At 40.5% G+C, this 20,130-nt stretch overlaps 1 protein-coding gene across 9 annotated transcripts in view; it reads left to right on the top strand.

Annotated features, from left to right (window-relative positions):
- Arl15 (ARF like GTPase 15) overlaps positions 1-20,130 on the top strand; it is a 392,450-nt gene that overhangs the window by 143,172 nt on the left and 229,148 nt on the right. For 8 of the 9 annotated variants that reach the window (XM_076551877.1, XM_042261542.2, XM_042261540.2 and 5 more), the window contains one exon: positions 8,390-8,449. The exons of the other annotated variant lie outside the window; for it this stretch is intronic. In XM_076551877.1, the coding sequence (XP_076407992.1) occupies positions 8,390-8,449 (60 nt within the window). The remainder of the gene's footprint in view (positions 1-8,389; positions 8,450-20,130) is intronic. 9 annotated transcript variants of the gene reach the window in all.

Raw genomic sequence — 20,130 nt, 5'->3', positions numbered from 1 at the left:
ATGCATGTGGTACACAGATAAGATATACATGTAGTACACAGACAGACAAGCAGGCAGAACACTCAGAAACATAAATAAATCTCAAAAGAAGAAAGAAAGAAAGAAAAAGAAAGCAAGCCACAAATCAATGGTCATAGCTTCTTCAAAGAGAAAGTAAAAGAAAACAATCAGTTAAATTCTAAATAGAAGAAAAGAAATAATAAAGATAGAAGTAAAAACCAATGAAGCAAAATAATAATAGAAGGGATGCATGAAACCAGGAACTGATTTCTGTTTTTAGAAGGTGAATAAAATTGATATGGCTTAGCTACACAGATCAGGAAGAATTTTAAGAGATGTAAATTGCCAGTACTTTATAAATGACAGACCAGTACACATTAAGAATTCAGAAGGTAAGAAGAGAATATTTACAGCAGCTTTCTGCCAGTGAGTTTGATAATTTGGATGAAGTGGACACATCTTTGAAAGGCAAACCTTCCAGTCACGGTCGAGAAGCAGAGAATCCTGATATTTCTTTGTCTCCTAAAGAAACCGGAAACACAGTTAAGGAAACCTCGAGTTGGCATCATTGATGGATCCTGCCAGACACTTTGTTGCGGGGGGGGGGGGGGGGGGGGGGGGGGGGGGAGTGTCGGCAAAGAAAAAAATGTCAGTTTTCTGTATTTCCTAGAAAATTGAAGGGGTGTGAAAACTTTACATTTCCTTGTAAAACCAGCATTAACCTGAACTAAAATCAGATAATGACATTACAGAAAGACTGCAGATCACACAGATGCAAAAGTTCAAAACAAAGTCTAACAGTATTAAATATAACAGCATATCAGTAGGATGTTATAACCAAGTTACATCTATCCTAGGAATGCAATGTTGGTTTTACATGGAAACTTCAGTCTGGGGCTAAGCCCCAGTAGTTGAGTGCTTGTCTAACACATGCCAAACCCCAGGTTCAATCCTCACTTGCCATCAAAAAGAAAATAAATTTAATTTTCAGTATCTATAAATGAAAAACTGTGAAATCCCTGATGAGATTTCCAACACTGATTTCTTATAAAAATTCTCAACATACTAAGAAATAGAAAGAAACAACAGGCCTAACACAGGCACAATTGGCAATTTGTCAGGAGTTACTAATGTAAAAGGAACTATGTCTTTAAGGCAATTCCTTGCAACATTGTTTATAAGTGAAACTTTAAAGCCGTATAAATGCCCTAAAGCAAGGGAGCTTATTAATAAATAAGATTTGGAACCTCAATTGAAATGGTTGAGACTGGAAAATATATATTGTCTTCTGTTAAAGAAAATGAAAAAGTTAAGTTCACATTCATTTTTAAAAATTAGGCTATAGAAACATATGTATTTGAATGTAAACTGGGAATGAATATGTAAAAATAATGTGCTTTGTTGATGCAGTATGAGGAAATTTTATTGTTCCAAATTATTTCTCTGTTTTATAATGTCTTGAAAATATAAATCAAATTAAGATGAAATAGTTGTTTTCAACAATTAAGAAGAGGGTCTTTGTTAGGCCTGGGTTTCTTAGAAATTGATAGCAATCCCTGAGAAGGGCAGGTCCACCCAGTTTCAGCAAAGCATGCCTGCTCTTTTTCCAGGAAGAAAGGGAATCCAAATTTTATTGGATCGTTAACTTCAACCATCTTTCAGCTTTGACATAATTTTTAAAAGATACTTAAGTTGTCAAAACTCAAAGGGCCAAGAAACCCTCCAGAAAGCAGGAGCGGTTGAGAGAGAGAGAGAAGCTGGGCAGCCTCTCCTGAGGTCTGAAAACAAAAGCGAGTTCTGTCTCAGTGAGCCCCTTGCCTGTGGACCTACTATGAGTTTGTTAAGAGCGGTTGGTAAGCTGTAGGTTATTCACTTTGTTTTTCCTTTTTTGAGCCAGAAGAAGGGAATCCAGAGGCTTAGAATAATGTATTGACAGAGCTCAAGAACTATTGACAGAAAACTAAGTACTTTGAATTGGGGGAAAAAAAAAAGTTGAAAATCTCCTTCTGGATCTGTCCCTACACACGTATATTTTTGCTCTTGAAAAATTGCCAGTGGCCAAAGATGGTGACGGTTTGAAAGGAAGAGAGAAAAACGTTCCCAAGAAGTTGAATGAAGTGTTTAAAACAACTTCAGTATTAGCTGCACATGGGTTAACCAGAGGAACAAGTTCAACAGTAAATTTTTTATCTGCTAAAGGATTGTGCTTTATAAATGCCAGTAGATTAAATTTCCTTTTATGATGTTGAAATCCTATTGAGAAGACTTTTGCTGGATTTTTGTCCAAACATCACAAAGCTGTCATGGCATAAATAATGCTTTTGGTCTTGGTCGAGACCACCAGATCTCTGGCATGCCTTTCTTTCCCTTCAGTCCGTCTTTAGAGGGATCCAGGAATTCCAGAAGCACATGTCAGGTATGGGAGTGCATTTGTGCAGGCTTGGGGGAGAGGGAGACAAGGAACTGGGGTGTAGGCCCAAGTCAAACATTTGTGTGTAACACATGATGAATAAAAATAGACTGATCTTCCTCCCCAAACTAGCTTTGTTACAATTCCAGGAATGCTCCCTGTACAAAACTTTCAAATTCATCTCCCCTGTATTACAGGTTTTGTTAGATTTAGGGATTGCAAAACATTGATGGGGAGGCTAAGCAAACAATTATGTCCCCAAAGAGTTACCAAGTCATATATTTATTAAAATGTGTGGGGTAAAATCTTAGGGGAGCTTTCAGTCTTACTAACGTAGCTCCGATATGCCAGGAAAAAATGAGTGGGCAACTAAGGCTTCAACCATCCTGCTATTTGGATGGTGCCCAGGGAGACCTACCCTTGTGGTCTTCAGCCAAACACTAGAGGACATTAAGATTTGACTCGCTGTTACTATTATTTCCTCCTTCATGTTGACTATAAATAATGGAACCCTAATTTTAGAGGAAATCTTAAAGAGCTAATTCAGTCTGCTCATTTTGTAGTTGAGAATTTAAGGCCAAAGCCGTATGAAACCGTGGCTCTGAGGGAGTGTCTTGTCACATCAGGACATACTCCTAGGGAATCAATCAGAGGACTCAGAGTTTGCAGAAGCAGGAAGTTTTCATGCTGCCAGGGCCCAGTCAGTTGGAAGTTACCACTTCCTTCCCAAGTTCCAGGTCTTAGAAGAGCTTTCTAAACTCATGCTATTATTTTTGCTTCAGTTAAAAAAAAAAAAAAAAAAAAAGCACCGGGCAGTAGTGGCGCATGCCTTTAATCCCAGCACTTGGGAGGCAGAGGCAGGCGGATCTCTGTGAGTTTGAGGCCAGCCTGGGCTACAGAGTGAGTTCCAGGACAGGCACAAAGCTACACAGAGAAACCCTGTCTCAAAACAAAACAAAACAAAACAAAAACAACAAAAAAACAAAAACAAAACAAAACAAAAAACCAATGTTGTTTAACTTTGAGAAATTAATTTGGGTGGCTCATGTCAAATTATTAATAGACACAAAGGAAAATAAATGTGTGGGTTTATTAGTCACACATGTTGCCCAGTCAGAGCCAGCATCCCTAGCTCAGTAGTAAACACATCAGTGTAAATCTACCTGCTCCCTGGAACCTGCAGGAGTCGAAGCACTCACTATAGGGCTTTAGTGGCAAGATCTAGGTTCACGTATTCCATGTAGCACTTTGCTTCATTTTCCCCTTGGGACAGTGTACTGATGGTGCCATTGGGGTTACCACAGCAGGTAAAGTAGGTAATGGGTAAAGATCCTTAGCAGCATTGGAATCTGGAGGAACATGCACTTTTTAAAACTCAGACAATGCTTCCTCCCTGCTAAAATCAAACAGCTAGTAATGGATGGAGCCAAGATTTGAACCCAGACTTTTAGACTCTGTAGCCCATGCTTTCATTTTTTAAAGCAATCCCTGGACAGTTTTTGGTGGTTTGACTTATTTTTTATTTTTTACCCTATTGATTTTGTTAACTCGTCATCTCATCCAACCCACTGTAAACAGAAATAACATATAGTGTGGTTTTTCATTTCTTCTTGGCTGGACGTCTGTGAACTGAAAATGTTCCTTTACCCTTTTAGTTCTCCTGCTTAGTCTTGGCAAATATTTAGAATTACCAAAATAGAGAAATACTCTTTCTCTTCCGTGAAAAGTTCGTTTTCTTGTTTTTTGAATTGATGATCTAGACTTCGTTTTCTGAGCAGCAATTACTGTAGATGAATATAAGAATAATATGGGAGACCATGAATATATTTGCAGTGTAAATCTAGCTACATGTGTTCATTCTGGGAGAAAGCATTTATGAGTATTCTGCAGAAACATTTATATGCCTATAAATAAGATTACTTGGTTACTTAACGTGAACAGTTGATTTTTTTGTAGTTCATTTATTATGAGGATCTGCAAAGAATTAAAGATAGTAACAATCACACTACCTGCCTATTCCATTAATACATGTCTAAAGTTGCATTTTGCATATGGCTGTGGCCATTTCTGGAAGAATATTGGTTCTCTTTTGAGTCCTTGCCTGTTGTCAACTTTTAAGAATCAAAGCCAATTAAACATTACTGGTGTGCTCCATAACTTTCTTTATCAAAGTTTGGACCTGCCCTGCCTCTCTGGAAAATCCATTCTCCAGAGTTGTCTTAAACATAACCACTAATAGACTGTTTAGCATCTGTAGGGGCCGTTTGTTGCCAGGATTTCGCAATCATTGCCGTTTAATCCAGACAATATCCATGTGAGGTAGGTAGAGATATTCAAGCATCCAGATCTCCTGCAGGGGAATTTCGGTGCCTGTAGGAGTATTGTGATTGGCACCAACTGTCCCTGATTCCCCAGAGGCCAGACACCTGGAGAGGCTTTGCTGCAGGCCCAGGTACACACCAGTATGCCAGCACAGGGGTTTCTCTCTCTCTCTCTCTCTCTCTCTCTCTCTCTCTCTCTCTCTCTCTCTCTCTCTCTCTCATAAAGATTCAGCGACTTTCTGCACCTTTACCTGTAATAGACCAGTACCTATATCGTGCCAAGGCTGTGAAGTAGATGCCACCATTCCCACTTTACAAATGAGAACACTAAGAACACTAAGGCTAGTAAGTTGCCTGCACTGGAAGAGCTGGAATGTAAGTCTAGTTCTGTCTGATTCCAAAGTCAGTTCTTCAACCATTATCAAATGCTGCCTTAAAACTGGAGTGTAAGAATGACAAAGATCAAAAAAAACAGCCGGGCGGTGGTGGCGGCACACGCCTTTAATCCCAGCACTCGGGAGGCAGAGCCAGGCGGATCTCTGTGAGTTCGAGGCCAGCCTGGGCTACCAAGTGAGCTCCAGGAAAGGCGCAAAGCTACACAGAGAAACCCTGTCTCAAAAACAAAACAAAACAAAACAAAAAAAACCAAGCATGTTGGCGAGGATGTGGAGTAAGGGGAACACCCCTCCATTGCTGGTTGGGAGTGAAAACTGCTACAGCCACTTTGGAAATCAATATGGCGGTACCTCAGATAATTGGGAATCAATCTACCTCAAGATCCAGCTATACCACTCCTGGGCATGTACCCAAAGGATGTTCAGCATTAAGTACCACAAGGACACTTGCTCAAATATGCTCATAACAGCATTACTTGTAATAGCCAGAATCTGGAAACAACCTAGATGTCCCTCAACCAAAAGATGTATAAAGAAAATGTGGTATATTTACACAATAGAATATTACTCAGCTGTTAAAAGCAATAACATCATGAAATTTGCAGGCAAATGGATGGAATGTGAAAAAAAATCACCTTGAGTGAGGTAACCCAGACCCTGAAAGCAAACATGATGTACTCACTTATAAGTGGATATTACAGTAAAAGATAGTCATGCTATGGTCCACAGACCCAGAGGAGCTCAGTAACAAGGAGGGGGGATGCAAGGATCTCCCTGGGAAGGGGAAATAGAATAGATCTCACCAGTGGACTGGGGTGTGGGATATGGAAACAAAAGGGATCAAGTGGTGAGGGAAACTGGGAGAAACAATGGAATTGGTAGCCACGGCGGGGATGCAAGGTGGAGCTCCAGTGCAATGGAAACCCCATGGAATCCACAAGAGCAACCTTAGCAAAGACTTTTAGTAACGGGGAACACAGAGCCTGAACTGGCCATCTTCTGTAACTAGGCAAGGCCCCAAGTAGAGGGATTGGGACATCAACCCAGCCACAAAACCTACAGCTTTGTCTGCAGAGTGTTCTGGGAGCAGAGCCTAGCAGAATTGTCATCAAAGAGATCAGAGAGACTTTATTCAGCAACTGATGGGAGCAGATGTGGAGTCCCACAGCCAAACATTAGCGGGAGCTCGGAGAGTTCTCCCACGGCGGGGTGGGGGTGGGGGTGGGTGGCTTAAAGGAAGTAGAGGGGTCAGGGACACCAAGAGAACATGGCTCACAGAATCAATTGGCTGGGACTCATGAGGGCTTGCAGGCATCAGGGATCCTGTAGGGGCCTGATCTAGGTCCTCTGCATCTGTGTTATGGCTGAGTAGTGTTCTGGTGGGATTCCTAACAGGGAGCAGGGGCTGTCTCTAACTCTTTTGCCTGCTTGTGGGACCTTTTTTTCTCCTGGTCCAGCCTTGATGTGGTGGTACATGCCTCATCTTATTGTAGCTTGTTATGCTGTGTTTGGTTGATGTCCATGGGAGATCTGCTTGTTTCTGAGGGGAGACAGAGGGGAGGATGATCTGGAGGGAGAGGGGAGGTGGAGGGAGAGAAAGGGGAGAGAGGAAGAGGATATAATATATGAGATGATAATAATTATAATAAATGGGATGTAATTTATAGCTTATCAAAGTGCTGGGAGAACATGGAGAGAAAGCATACGGAAGAGGCCGGGCTAAAAAGAAGGCAAAGCAGTGTAATTGTTCTTACCTACAGTACGTCTCTCAGAGCTTTTCACTTCCTCCATCATCAGTCATGGCATTTTAAGTGAAAAATACTTGTATGTTTTTCTCTCTTTACTGGTAATTTTGTGGAAAAATAACTACTTCTTTGTAATTGCTCATGTTAAAACTGGATCCTAAAACTACTGAAAAAATTAGCTTTAAAAAATTAGTGCGAGTTGCTGCCCGAATCCGAATTGGTCTTAATAAAAACCTGGAGCCAGATATCAGGGTGAAAGCTGAAAGATCAGAGAAGCAGAGCATGCCACAGCAGCCACCTCTTACCTCACCAACTCCTCAGCCTGAAAGAGAGCGAGTTCCTGTCTCCACCCACCTTACATTCCTTTCTCTGCCCAGCCATATCACTTCCTGTCTCAACCTTTCTAGTGCTGGGATTAAAGGTGTGTGATCCCAAGTGCTGGATTTAAAGGTGTGTGTCACCACTGCCTGGCTCTGTTTCTCTTTTAGACGGGATTGATCTCCTGTCGTCCAGGGTGGCCTTGAACTCACAGAAATCCAGACAGATCTCTGCCTCTGCCTCCTGAGTGCTAGGATTAAAGGTGTGTGCCACCGCTGCCTGACCTCTATGGCTAACTCTGTGGCTGGCTCTGTCCTCCAATCTTCAGGCAAGCTTTATTTGTTAAGAGTACAAACAAGATATCACCACAAGGAGTTTCAGTAGAAAAAGAAAACAAGCACATGGCAAAGGCACTCAGTTGAAACAAGAGTCTGTTGCAGGCTCCAGGTCTCCAGTGCTCTCTCAAGCCATTGCTAGTCTAGTTTCTCAGGACTCATTTCAGAAATATCCAGTGTTTGCACGTGTGTGCTCACACGTGTGCGTCCGTGTGCACCCATATACGTACTTTCTTATGTTTTCCATCTAAATTGATTGCCTTCAGCATGAGTAGTGAAGCCCTGAGTATATTATTAGAGGCAGAACTATAATCTCTAAACATTATCAGTGTTTTATGACATGCTTTGTAAAACTTACTTCAGTATGAATGATTATTTATAGTTTTACTTTTAAAGAAAAATGTAAGTTAAGTATATATTATTGGGTCCCCAGATGAAATACTAACAAATACAAGAAAATTCAAATATAAGGTATTTAAGTGTTTTAATTACTAGTTTCTATATATAAGAAAAAAGTGTAATATATTAAGAACTAGATTCAATATTTTCTTTGAAATTTCTTATATTTTCTGGCTGTCTCTTCTACCTGCTAAAAATTTGCATAATCATTATATGCTAAAGAAGAGGGCAATATTTGGAAGGGAAGGGAATAGATAGTGTTATATTTGACTATAATATTCAGTGATGTTTCAAAACAGTGGAAGATAACATAAGGCTATTTTGTCTTAGGAATGATGTTTCTAGTCTAAATATGAGCTATGGAGAGCAAGCTTCAGTTTTCTCCAAACACAGGATCTGACCATCTTAAGTGTCTCAATGTAAAAGTCGAGTTGCTAATTCTTCTCTTTCTGTTTTCTAATTTTAGGTTTTAGTATAAAGGCAGTGCCATTCCAGAATGCCATCTTGAATGTAAAAGAACTTGGAGGTATAACTTTTACAATCCTCTCTACATCTGCCCTTGACTTTACAAGTTTGCTGTTCATGTATTACATGTAATTAAAATGTGACAATTTGTTCCAGGTGATTGATTTTCACTTTTTTCTTAATGATGTATTTTATAGTAATACTTCCATCCCTTTACAAATGGATTAGTAGTTATCCTAGAGTTATAAGTAGTATAAACTTCACTTTCTTTTGTGTAAATGAAAGGACTACACTTTAAAGACAACAAATGCTGTATCATTGCTTTTACTTGTTAATTATTCTAAAAGGAAACTTAGGAAAAGAATCTAAAAAGTAAACGAAATGAGCTACATAGGGCAAAGAATTGTATTTACGTGTGAATTTCTACTGCAGGTTCGATTGTAGTCAGGCTTTTTAGAATCTATTTGTTCCGATAATAAATCTTTGCCAATGGGTTCTTTGCTGGCCAGGCACATTTATTGGATAGGCTGTACCCCAAAGCATACATCAGTCAGTCTTTCATTGCACTCTCTGTCTGGCATTTTTTGGGTTGTGTTTTATGTCAATCAGGGTCTTAACCCATGCAGATAGGTTAACAAAGAAATCAGTCAATCCAATGAACCTACTAAATTCTCTTAACGGCACAAGAAAATGCCCAGTGCCAGAGTTCAGTATAATATCGGGGAGTTTAGTGACTTCGAAAGGTCTCTTCTGTCTTCTTAATTACTGTGTGATGGTGACCTTACCCTGCTTTTTGTTATTTTCTTCTCCTTCTCCGTCAAGGTCATTTCTAATTGTGACTCATTTTTAGTGCTGTGGAATGGAAACACTCTGCATTATGCCATCTTATTAATGATTGATGCCTTCTTATATTGTTCAATAAAGGGTTGACTGGCCTTCCCAGGTGTCCGTCAGTGTGACAGCTAACAGTGACTTTTACAGCATCAATACTGAGAAGTGTCTGTGATTGAGCAATTACAGGTTTCTCTTAGGATGCTTGGTGCTACCATTTGACAATAAAATCCTAGGAACATGAATGTTGATCTTAGCTAGAAAGCTGGCAAGCAGTGAAACATAAACATCCTTGAAATAACTTCTGTGTAAAACGTTCTTAAACTGCTTTCTAATAGATTGAACGTTTTAATCATGCTTTGGTTTCTGCTAGCTACTCTCCCAGTGACAATATTATTTGTAGACATTTTGCAGTCAGAGATCCTAATATAAAAATCAGTAGAATCTAATGGTGTGGTTTGAAAATTCTCATGGTTTTAATTATTAGGCTAGATTAAAAAAAAAAACAAAACCTTTATTGAACATTCATCAGGTATAAGAAACTATTGTGAATTGGCAATGGATTTATTGTACAAGATGTTTATTTGGGCGAAATAAATACTGAATGTTTCTGGACAGTTAGGAAAAATGAATGCTTGAAGTTAACATTGACGGTGTGCCATTAAAATTGAGGGCAATGAAAGATGAAGTTGGAGGGCTCGGGTTATGTAGGAGAGGAGTATGTTTTTTCTCAAGGAGATTTAACCAAACTGTGCCCTGACAATTAATGAGATGAACATTACAATGGAGAGGATCCCACAGGGTTTGGTGCATGTGTTAGTTCCTAACTTACTGTTAGGAGGTTGAACGACATAGGTATAAGACAGAACCTTGGAGATTGGAGCAGTAGGCTAGTTCCAGACTGATGATGCTTGCTTGGGTCTGTGCATGTATTTGTGTGGAAGAGCAAATTTCTGGCCCAACCATAGATTATTATTCCCCCCTCAACTTTAACAACCCTATTTCCATTGAAAAACGTAGGCGTCAATAGTACAATTTGTATACTCTCTTTCGCAGTTGGTTTTTGATGGGTCACCCACTTGCTTATTTATTGAAAACTCTGTTGTGTCTAACTCCAGAAGGATCATGTGAGAAGCTGGGCTAGCACATATAAAGAAAATACAGCTTTCCTTGGTTTTAAAGTATATTCTACCCACCAAGAGAATCATCTCAGTGTAAGGTACTGGGCATTTAGGGAGAATTCTAACAGTGAAATCAAGTTTCCTTGGAACTGCTTGACCAAGTGTTCCTAATCTCAGGGGGAACGAGTTGAGTGTTTCAGGACCACTATGGGATGGCCGGTAACTTGCATTCAGCAGTGCATGGTTACTCAGAGATACGGTCACTGCAGTTCAGTTGGTTTGGGTGTCGGGAAAATGCTTAAATTCAAGGGAGAAACTCAAGATGGTAGATGATAAAGGTAGGCAGTTGATGAGAGCTAAGGACAGTGTGAAGTATTTTGAGGAAGACACAGGCGGTTGACTTCATCCTGAGTTAACTCAGGAGAATGGCATGCCCTGTTCTCCCCACCAGCTTGCAGAACCTTCTTCTACCCTTTCAGAACATTCCAAGGCTTTTGATCACCTCCCTTCCCAACCTTAAGTTAAATGTCTTACTGTTTCAAAATAAAAAAGACATGAACTATTGTCTTCCTTATTTAGTAAGGAGAAATGGCTTGAGATGGAAATAATAGTGATTAATGGAGCTAAGTTTAATGACAGTCACCTCAGGTCATCTTAATAACAAACTATGTTTGTACATATAACTGATCCATGCTTTGTGTATATGTGAGTATATTATATATATGTGCTATATATATGTATGTATATATATGGATACATAGTGTTATGTTATTGTTCATTTCTGTTTTGTTATTGTTCATTTCTGTTTTGTGATTTTTATTCACATCAGTTCCTTCTTACATAGTGTTTTCCCACAGTTTACACAATCATTCCACCACAGTGTTTCTAGGGCTGAGAATAAGTCTAAGTAAGACCCAGCCCCTATAGGCTTGGTGATAGAGGTAAACCTGAATATGCCTGTAGGAAATGGATGAAAATTTGGAAAATAATAAAATGAATGGGGACAAACCAAATACGGAAGTCATGGAGAAATGATGGTGTAAAGGTAGCAGTACAGCCTGGCGGTAGGATGGGCCACTTCAGTTTTTACTGGTCACAGTAGCTTGCTTGCCCTTTGCATCTTACCCGTCACTCCGGCCAGGTGGCACTGGTTGGACCTGTGGTTTTATTTGCATATATTAATTGTATATCATAATGGGTTTCATTGTGACATTTGTGTACCTCTGTACAAAATATTTTGGTCATATTTACCTATTTCCCTCCTGCCCCTTTCACATTTCTGTTGATTCCCCCTCTTCTCAATCAGCCCTTTTTTCTCTTCTTTTTTTTTCTATAGAAACTGACTTCTTTTTCTTTTAATTTTTTTACTAAGAAAATTTTTTACTCATTTTACATATCAATCAAAGATCCCCCCTTCCCTCTTCCTGCCCCTCCAGCCTCCCCCTCCCAACCCACACCTCTCTCTCTCTCTCTCTCTCTCTCTCTCTCTCTCTCTCTCTCTCTCTCTCTCTCTCTCTCTCTCTCTCTCTCTCTCTCCCCATTGAGCTTAGGTTGCTTATATGAGCTTGGGTAAGGGGCTATTTAGGAGAGCTTTGGCATCTTATCAGTGGCTACATCACTGAAGAATGTCTCCTCACTTCCACAGCAACTATGAACTGCTGGTAGCTCCTCAGGGAGGGCTAGGGCCTGTGAGCCACTCTCCATCCAGGAGGGCGTGTTGAGTGGATCAGTCCTGTGCAGGTAATTGCAGCTGCTGTAAGTTCATAAACGCAAGGACCATTCATGCCCAGAAGACAGTGTTCTACAACACACGGGCTCTTCAGTGCGCTCCTTCATTTCACCTCCTCTTGCATGAGCCTTGAATGGGATAGTAGAGATGTCTCCTTTAGTGCTGAGTGTTCCATAGTCACCCATTTAGAACAACTTGACCAGTTATGAGTCTCCCACCAGTGCTCTGACCAAAGATGACTGAAGCCAGCAACACTAATCTATGATCACAAACAGACATGATTGAAAGGCACAGCGGGTCCATTTAGCAGAACAACAGTAGGGTGATTCTACCTATCTTTATGTGGAATCAGGACTCTAGACTCTCTACTTGTTTCTCCCTTCCTGTTCTCTCCCTCAGTCGTTCTCATTTATCATTGAGATTTCATGGAGAATAGATACTGTTGTCATTTCACATGCAATAAGACACAGGGGCTAGATTTGATGAAGGGCCCTGTGGGAAGGAGATGTGAGGTAATGGGCACATGTATGTGTGTGCAGTGTACAGGACATAGGAAGCAGTTTGCACAGTGCACGCCCAAGAGCAAGTGTTCCCACACATCATCTTCTGTCTTCATCATTACTATTTCTGCCACTGACAGTCTGCACGTGTTGATATTTTTCCTTAGGATTACATTCATAGGATGAAATCTTGACAAAACATGAATACCTTGGCCTTACCCAAAAACATGAATGAGATAGTGCCTTACTTATTATTGTGGCTGCTTTCACCATCCATGTTTCTTTTTTTCCGGTCACTTTCATGTTTATGAAGTTTTTCAGATCAAACCCTTGTTCGGACTCCTGATGCTGTAGCCCTGCTTCTTCCTTCTTTTAACTGCTTCAGTGCTGACTTCTGTATACCTCGAATGTCCAGCCCATCTAGAACCTTCCCACAATCCTAATTAGTCATTCAGCAAATATTTCCAGAGTACATATTCTCTAGGCTCCTTTCTAGGGAGCTATGGTGGCTGTACTTAGCAAGACAGCACTGTGTAGTTCAGATGAGAGACAGGAGGGCCCCTTGTGCCCTCCTTACTTCCTTAAAAGCAAGTGTGATTCCTACAGGACTGGAGGGCGCGGCTGGATTAATGCTCTCCGGATCCTGCCCAGCCAAAGCGAGTGTTGACTCCGACCCCATTGCGGGTTTTCGTTATTCTCATGGAGTTGGTTTTACCAGTGCGGTCTTTCACCCATGAGGGTTTTCTCCGAAATTAGTGTCAAACTCCTCTCTTTCGGTTTGACTTCATTAACCTGGTTATGTCTTGGAGATGCAGTCTCACTCAGAGCCCAGGCTGGCTTTGACTTTCCAGTGCTCCTGCATGCTGGGATATGCAGGCCTGTGCTTCTTCTGGCTTTCCTTTTTCTGTTGTATCACCGGATACCTAGCAGGATTCCGGATGGAAGGTGGATTATTCCTTCAGTGAGTTTTTCTTCTCCAGTGACTCATGTCCACACTCCCTGTGCTTGATTCTGGGACCATCCACGTTCCTGAGTATTTTCTCGTCTGTGAAATGTGGTGGCAATGGTTTCTACATCAAGTCTTCTTGTGAGGGCTAAATTAGATGACGCCGGCCTTGTCTGCAGCTAATATGATGCAAGATTTGTGTTCATTAAAATTATATTCTCACTACTCCCCACCCCCACCCCTTACCCCACCCCCCAGGCCCACCCACAAATTAAAACAAACAAAAATCCAACTTTCAATGAAACTTTTTTCTTCGTTGTCTCTTAAATGAACAAATTTCATATTAACTTCTCCCTGTCTTTCTTATCCTGCCCCCCTCCATTTTGCCCTCCCATCATCCCGCCCCCCCCCCCCACGCATGCACGCGCTATACTTGCGCAAACCAAAAGCCCGCTGGGAAGGGAGTGTGTTCTCTCCTTTTGTTTGGCCATCACCATAGACTGAGCACTCCACATGAGCTGACCAACACTCCATGTTTTTTCCTTTCCTCCTCACCACCTTTACTTCTGTTTTCAGGTTTTCCCCTGAAAACTCTCTTGTCTGTCTTTGCCTCCTCACGGTTCTCTGCTTGGCTCGTGTCATTCAGACACATCACCTGGGTAAGTAAGCAGCTGGTGCTTAGCCCAGCTGAAAGCACCGTCTGTATACGGCCGTGACGTCACAGCTCTGATAGGTTTTCGTCCCAGAAATTTGCAGTTCCTAAATCTACCGAGTCTTAGGCCTTCGTGGGTGATCTTTTCCCAATCGGGAAATTTCATATAGGAATTGATAGCATACAGAGGTGAAAATTTGATTTCTTAGAAAGCGTGGGGTTTTTTTTTATTATTAATAAAACTCCAGATATGATAATATCATACCCTAACTGAATTCTCAGGCCATGAATGATTTTGCCAAAAGCCCCCTCCCCCAATAATGAGTTATGTCTAAATTGTGTTTCCATCCTCCCCCGGCAGGCCACCATCCCCACGAAGACCCTCTCTGGTAGTCTTGTCACAGATGACCTCCAGAAAGGCAAGGGAAAGCTGACAAGCCGTTAGCTGTCTCTTACACTGCAGTGTTTCTGGCTGCTAGTTGTCAGTCAGATGGGGGAAAATCCGTGAAGTTTTTTTGTTTTTGTTTTTGTTTTGTTTTTTGGTCCCCAACCTCGTAAAGAAAAGCAGGCAGCAAAGAGCTATAGAAAGTGCAGCTTGTATGGAGTCAGTCTGTGCAGTTGTGACTGAAGGATTTTTGAGGATTGTCAGCTCAGCCATTTTTTTTTTAAGGCTGCATCTTTCAGCAGCCAGCTGTTATAGGAAACAGATGTTGACCGCGTCCTCTTCCTTGTTTGCTTGGAGGAACCGCCTCCTCACAGGGAAAGGTGCTGTAGGCTCTCCTGCTAGCTAGCTCAGGGTGCTGTGGATCTGTCCAGCTGATTTGCATCTGTTAACTTCTCCAGAAACTGTCCAGGGCAAGCTTCTTGACAGGCGACCCGGGGGACACAGCTGTCTGTTTCTCTTCACGTCTGCCTTTGTATCCAGGCTAGTTGATAGCCTTCACCAAAAATCAATGCATAAACAAAAAGCTTGCTTATTTGTTTCCCTTGGCTGAAAGTTCCTTTAGAGGCAAGTGTGGCTCTTACATTTTTACCTGCACACTCTCTTCCCGGTGTTTATGATGCGTTACTTCTGTGGCCCCGCTGCACATCTTCTGGGAGGGAAAAGGCCTGGGCCATGCTTACAAATCCTGTAATGCCTGACTCTTAGGGCTACGATGGTCGGGGCGGAGTAAGACAGGGTAAGCCAAGGAGTTGCTTTGGCACTAGAAAAAAAAAAAGAGTAGGGTCAGATAGATGTTAGAGGGTGTCCTGGCCTCAGAAACGGGGGGGGGGGGGGGGTCCTTAGAATTTCTTGCTGGTGTCAGGGCAGCATGCCATTTGAAAAAGTTCTAGATATTTGCAGAGATGGGCGTGTGGTCAAGAGGACAAGGGACTGTGTCCAAGGCAAAAGAAGGCGATCGCAGAGCAGGAGGCCCGGATAAGACCATGTCCACAGAATACTGTGGAGCCATCCTCACGAGGAAACTCGAGGCAGCTGTACCCAAGGAAAATGGGAATGCTCTGTATCTGTTACAGCATTGTAAGGAAGAAATGTCACTTAGCAAGGATTGTTCTCTCAAGATACCCGGTCACTTTATGTCTGAGCCTCTCGCTATGTTTTGATATCTGTAAAGTGCAAGCTTTAATAAATCACCCCAAGTTTATTTCCCCAGGGATTGGGCTGGAAGAGAAAAATTAAATTGCCTAAAGCTCTCGGGAAAGATGCTTTAAGAATGGACAGTGGTATTTTTACTAATTCTCTTTTTATAGTTGTGGATCTATTGTAATATATAGTATTGAATGATTGAAGCTTCTTGATAGAGCATTGTTTCTTTATCTAAGAAAATAACCAGGCCTTTCTTGACTAGGAATAACCTTGACTCTTGGCTCTCTGGGCCATGTACTCTATCACTTAAGCTTAGGCTATACTAGGGGAAATGATGTTGGTATAAAGCCAAGTCACTTGGATGCAAGTTAAAAGGCCACAGCTATCTGAATTGGTTGAACAGGATCCCAGGGTGGTGGTGTTCGAGCGTTTTTTACACTTGCTAAGGGAATGCTGAGCCAAACAGTCAGCAGAGCCAAATAAATGAATCTAGAGGCCCAGAAGTCGATTGCTGGCTCACGTAGACCTGACCTTAATTTTTGTTTTCTCCTGGAGGAGTGCCCTAGGAAATTTTAAAAATCTATCTTTTTGGTCGTAGTCCAGTGTAGTACTGAACAGTCCACTTCTAAGTCTGTATACATAAAGATTATTCTAGAAACTCGTTTCCTGGCCTCTTGACCCCTGGCAGCAGAGTTCTCCTGTGCTTCTGAAGGTCGCGCTGTTTCCTGCTTTGGGAGGAATGGGTCATTCCACACTTGCAGCCCTACCAACCATCCCCTTGGAACATTTGTCTTGTGTTCTCAGCTTAGTGTCTTGTCTTTCACAAGGGAGTAAGTATTAGTGTTTCTCCCGGGGGTTATCATAATAACAACCAGTTTTCCTTGTGTATTTGGTCTCAGTGTGGTGTTGCAGCAACAGCCCTGCAAGTCAGGTGACCAGTATTTCCCTCCAACAAAACAAGCCATGGGACATTGGGCAAGGCCCTGAGCTTTTCCAACGCAGTTTTCTTTTCCATGCTGATAGCTGGTGGTGCTGATGGCTGTTCTCCTGTTGGAGTATAACCTAACCCGTGCATGACCTCGGAACTCACTGTGTCTGCCTTGCCCTGGCTGTTGTGAACCTTAGTGGCCACCGTGAGCTACTGCAGAAGTTGTCCAGCACCGGGTGCTTGCTCTCCCGTTTATCTCAATCTCAAGTTACGTGTTTTTGCATTAGTGATGGTAGACATATAGGTAATTTTATAATTTTTTTTTGTATTGTGTGAGCAGGAGGTATACACATATATACACACATATGTACATGTGTTATATCCTGTGACTGGAATCGGTACAGGATGCAGTCTAGGTTGAGATGGAGCAGAGGAGATTTCAGAAAGGAAAAGAATGCAAACAAGAACATATGGCAACAAAATCATGGTGGGAACAATGGATTTGGTTTATGGATAGGATAAGATAGGAGACTTTTAAAGCATTGAAAAACACATCATGCAGACTGGAGAGATGGCTCAAGGGTTAAGAGCACTGGCTGCTCTTCCAGAGGACCCAGGTTCAGTTCCCAGCACCCACATTGCACCTCTGTCCTTAACTACAGTCCCAGGAGACCCAACACTCTTCCACGGGCAAAAGAAACAAACATACAAAAAACACCTGTGCTCATTAAAAATAAATACACAATTTAAAAAAAGAAAAACACATCATAACAATATTAGCAGTTTTGAGGCAGAGAGTACTTTGTTAAATTATTCATCAAAATACTGGAGTAATGATAGACCCTTTAGGAGGAAAAAGGCTTGTTAGTATTTAATTTATGTTAGCTAATATCAACAGCATACCTGGCCTCAAGAATACAATTAATACTGCACAGATTCATGTTTGTACATGTGTACACATGCATACAATCATCCTTCAGCTTATTTCTCCATATGTTTTCATGGGAGAGAGGCATTGCCCGTAATGATTATGCAAGCACACAGACTTCCATAGGTTCTTATAATTGTATTGGCATCTTTGCAACTGGAGAAGTAGTAATATGCTTTTAATGATAAAGCACTTGCCAAACTAAATTGAGGCTCTGACATATCCAATGCTGAATAAAACAGATGGTTGATGCTGTTGGTGGCATCATATACTTACTGATTTTTAATTTCCTGAGGTCCAAAGTATTGTAAAAAGACTCTATTGAAGATGCATGGTCATTTAAATCTTGAAATTACCAATATTTTGGCTGTCCTTGTGAGAGTTAATAGTGTGAACAGTTATGTAAGGTTAGCTATGAATTTTAATACATACATTTAAGTAACTTACATGACTGAAAATTGAAAGTCTGAGGTGTTTTTTTTTTAAAGTTTCTATTTTCTTTTCCTTCCTGTCCCAAATCCATGGTATTGAACGTGTGTGTGTGTGTGTGTGTGTGTGTGTGTGTGTGTGTGTGTGTGTGTACTACCAAACAATGGCAAATGAAATCTGTAACCAAGATAGATTTAAATCTATAACAAAGAAAAGAACACAAGACAAAGCTTAAGATACAGACAATAGAAACATGAAATAGAAGTGGAATTCATCAGGATTATTAATCAAAGAACTCATCAGAGTTATTAATTGGAACTCCACATTTGGAGCTGTGCCTTTATTTTTCTTTTCTCCTTGCACTAAGTGGTGGATAGCAGCTGTGTTTACCCACAAACGAAATCCTTGAATGTGGGTGCTAGACCCAGAAAGGTAGGGCAGTGTCTCAATATATACTGACTGCCAGGTGGGTTAGAAAGCCCACACACACAGGAGACAAGCCACTTGTCTGTCCCCATTAATCACTGAAAACAGACAGTGGTAAATGAAAAAGCTGGCAGACAGAGATTCTCAAACAAAGATGAGCATGTAATTATGACACACCACAATGTGAACAAAGTCAACACCATAAAGGAAAGATACCCAACCAAAAATGGGAAGAGAATGTATCAAAGACCTGTAGATAATACAGTGATCAGAAAATATTCAGAGAGCTATGGAAAGGCTTTGTGTTCATGAGAAATAATAAAACAGAGAACTTAGGAATTTAAATTTGACTTTAAATTTTTAAATGAAAATGTTGACACAACTTACATGTAAATTACTGAAACTAAAGATTGAGCTAGAGAATTTCCTCCAAATGCCACACAAAATGAGTACTTTGAAAGTATGAGAGAGGAAAAGAGCTATAAGGAATAGCAACAAAAGAGAGATATGTATGAATGAATATTCAGGTTTGTGTTCTTAGTACCAGGTAGGAATACAAAGAGATGGTTAATTATGACATCACACACACACACACACACACACACACACACACACACACACACACACACACACAAACACAATATTACTTTATATTTTTATGTGGATGTATGTGGTGTGTGTCTATGTGTCATGCATCAACGTGGATGAAGTCGGGCAGATAAAATGAAAGAATAGATCCTATTATATTCTTACATGGAATATAGACTATAATTAACAAAAGAAAATTTTTAGTTTACCTGAGGATATACATGACAATGTTAAAAATTAGGTGTCGTATTCATAAATGGATTTTGAAAGCAGTTCAAAAGGCTGTATGTTCAACTCATCTGATAAACTTAGACAGCGGAAAGAATTCCCTCTGAATCAAGTACACTTTTATTCTCATGAAAAATTTTTTTCAAAAGAATGGATTTTTAAAAAAGATTTTTATTTGGTTTATTTTATGTGTGTAAGTGTTTTTCCTACATGCATGCTTGTGCACCATGTATGTTCTTGTTGTCTGTGGAAGTCAGAAGAAGGCATCAGATCTCCTGGAACTGGGATTACTGAAGCTTGTGACTCACTGTCTGAGTTCTAGGAACCAACCTTGAGTCCTCTGGAAGGAGCAGCAAAAGCTCTTGACCACTGAGCCTTCTCTTCAGCCCCTAAGAATGAAATGTTTAAGAAAGGAAATATAAAGGAAACACAATAAATTCAGAAAAAAATTCAAAGAAAGAAATAAAACCAGCTAAAGTTATGATAAATAAGAAGCATATATATCACAATAAATGTAAATAGCTTAAATTCGTTTCAAAATACCATAAAAATAACATAACATCTTTTACAAGTCAATTCAGCAAGATATATGGTAAGATAAAAATAAAGGTGTTTAAATGTTATCCAAAAAATGCCATTGGAAAAAAATGTGCTTAAACTAATGTTAATTCAGATGAACTAGAACAGAAATTATTGAGTAGACTAAAATTATTTCATGCCACGACACTATGACAGCTAAATAATCATAAACTTTTAAAATACTCAACTACTTAATCCTGAAAGCCCACAAAACTAAGGAATGTAGAAAAAGAACTAATAGATTTCTAATCAGGAGAGGAACTTCTTCC

Source organism: Peromyscus maniculatus, chromosome 15, assembly GCF_049852395.1.
Source record: "Peromyscus maniculatus bairdii isolate BWxNUB_F1_BW_parent chromosome 15, HU_Pman_BW_mat_3.1, whole genome shotgun sequence".
NCBI classification, from domain to species: domain Eukaryota; kingdom Metazoa; phylum Chordata; class Mammalia; order Rodentia; family Cricetidae; genus Peromyscus; species Peromyscus maniculatus.
This window is presented reverse-complemented; position numbering and strand designations above follow the sequence as displayed.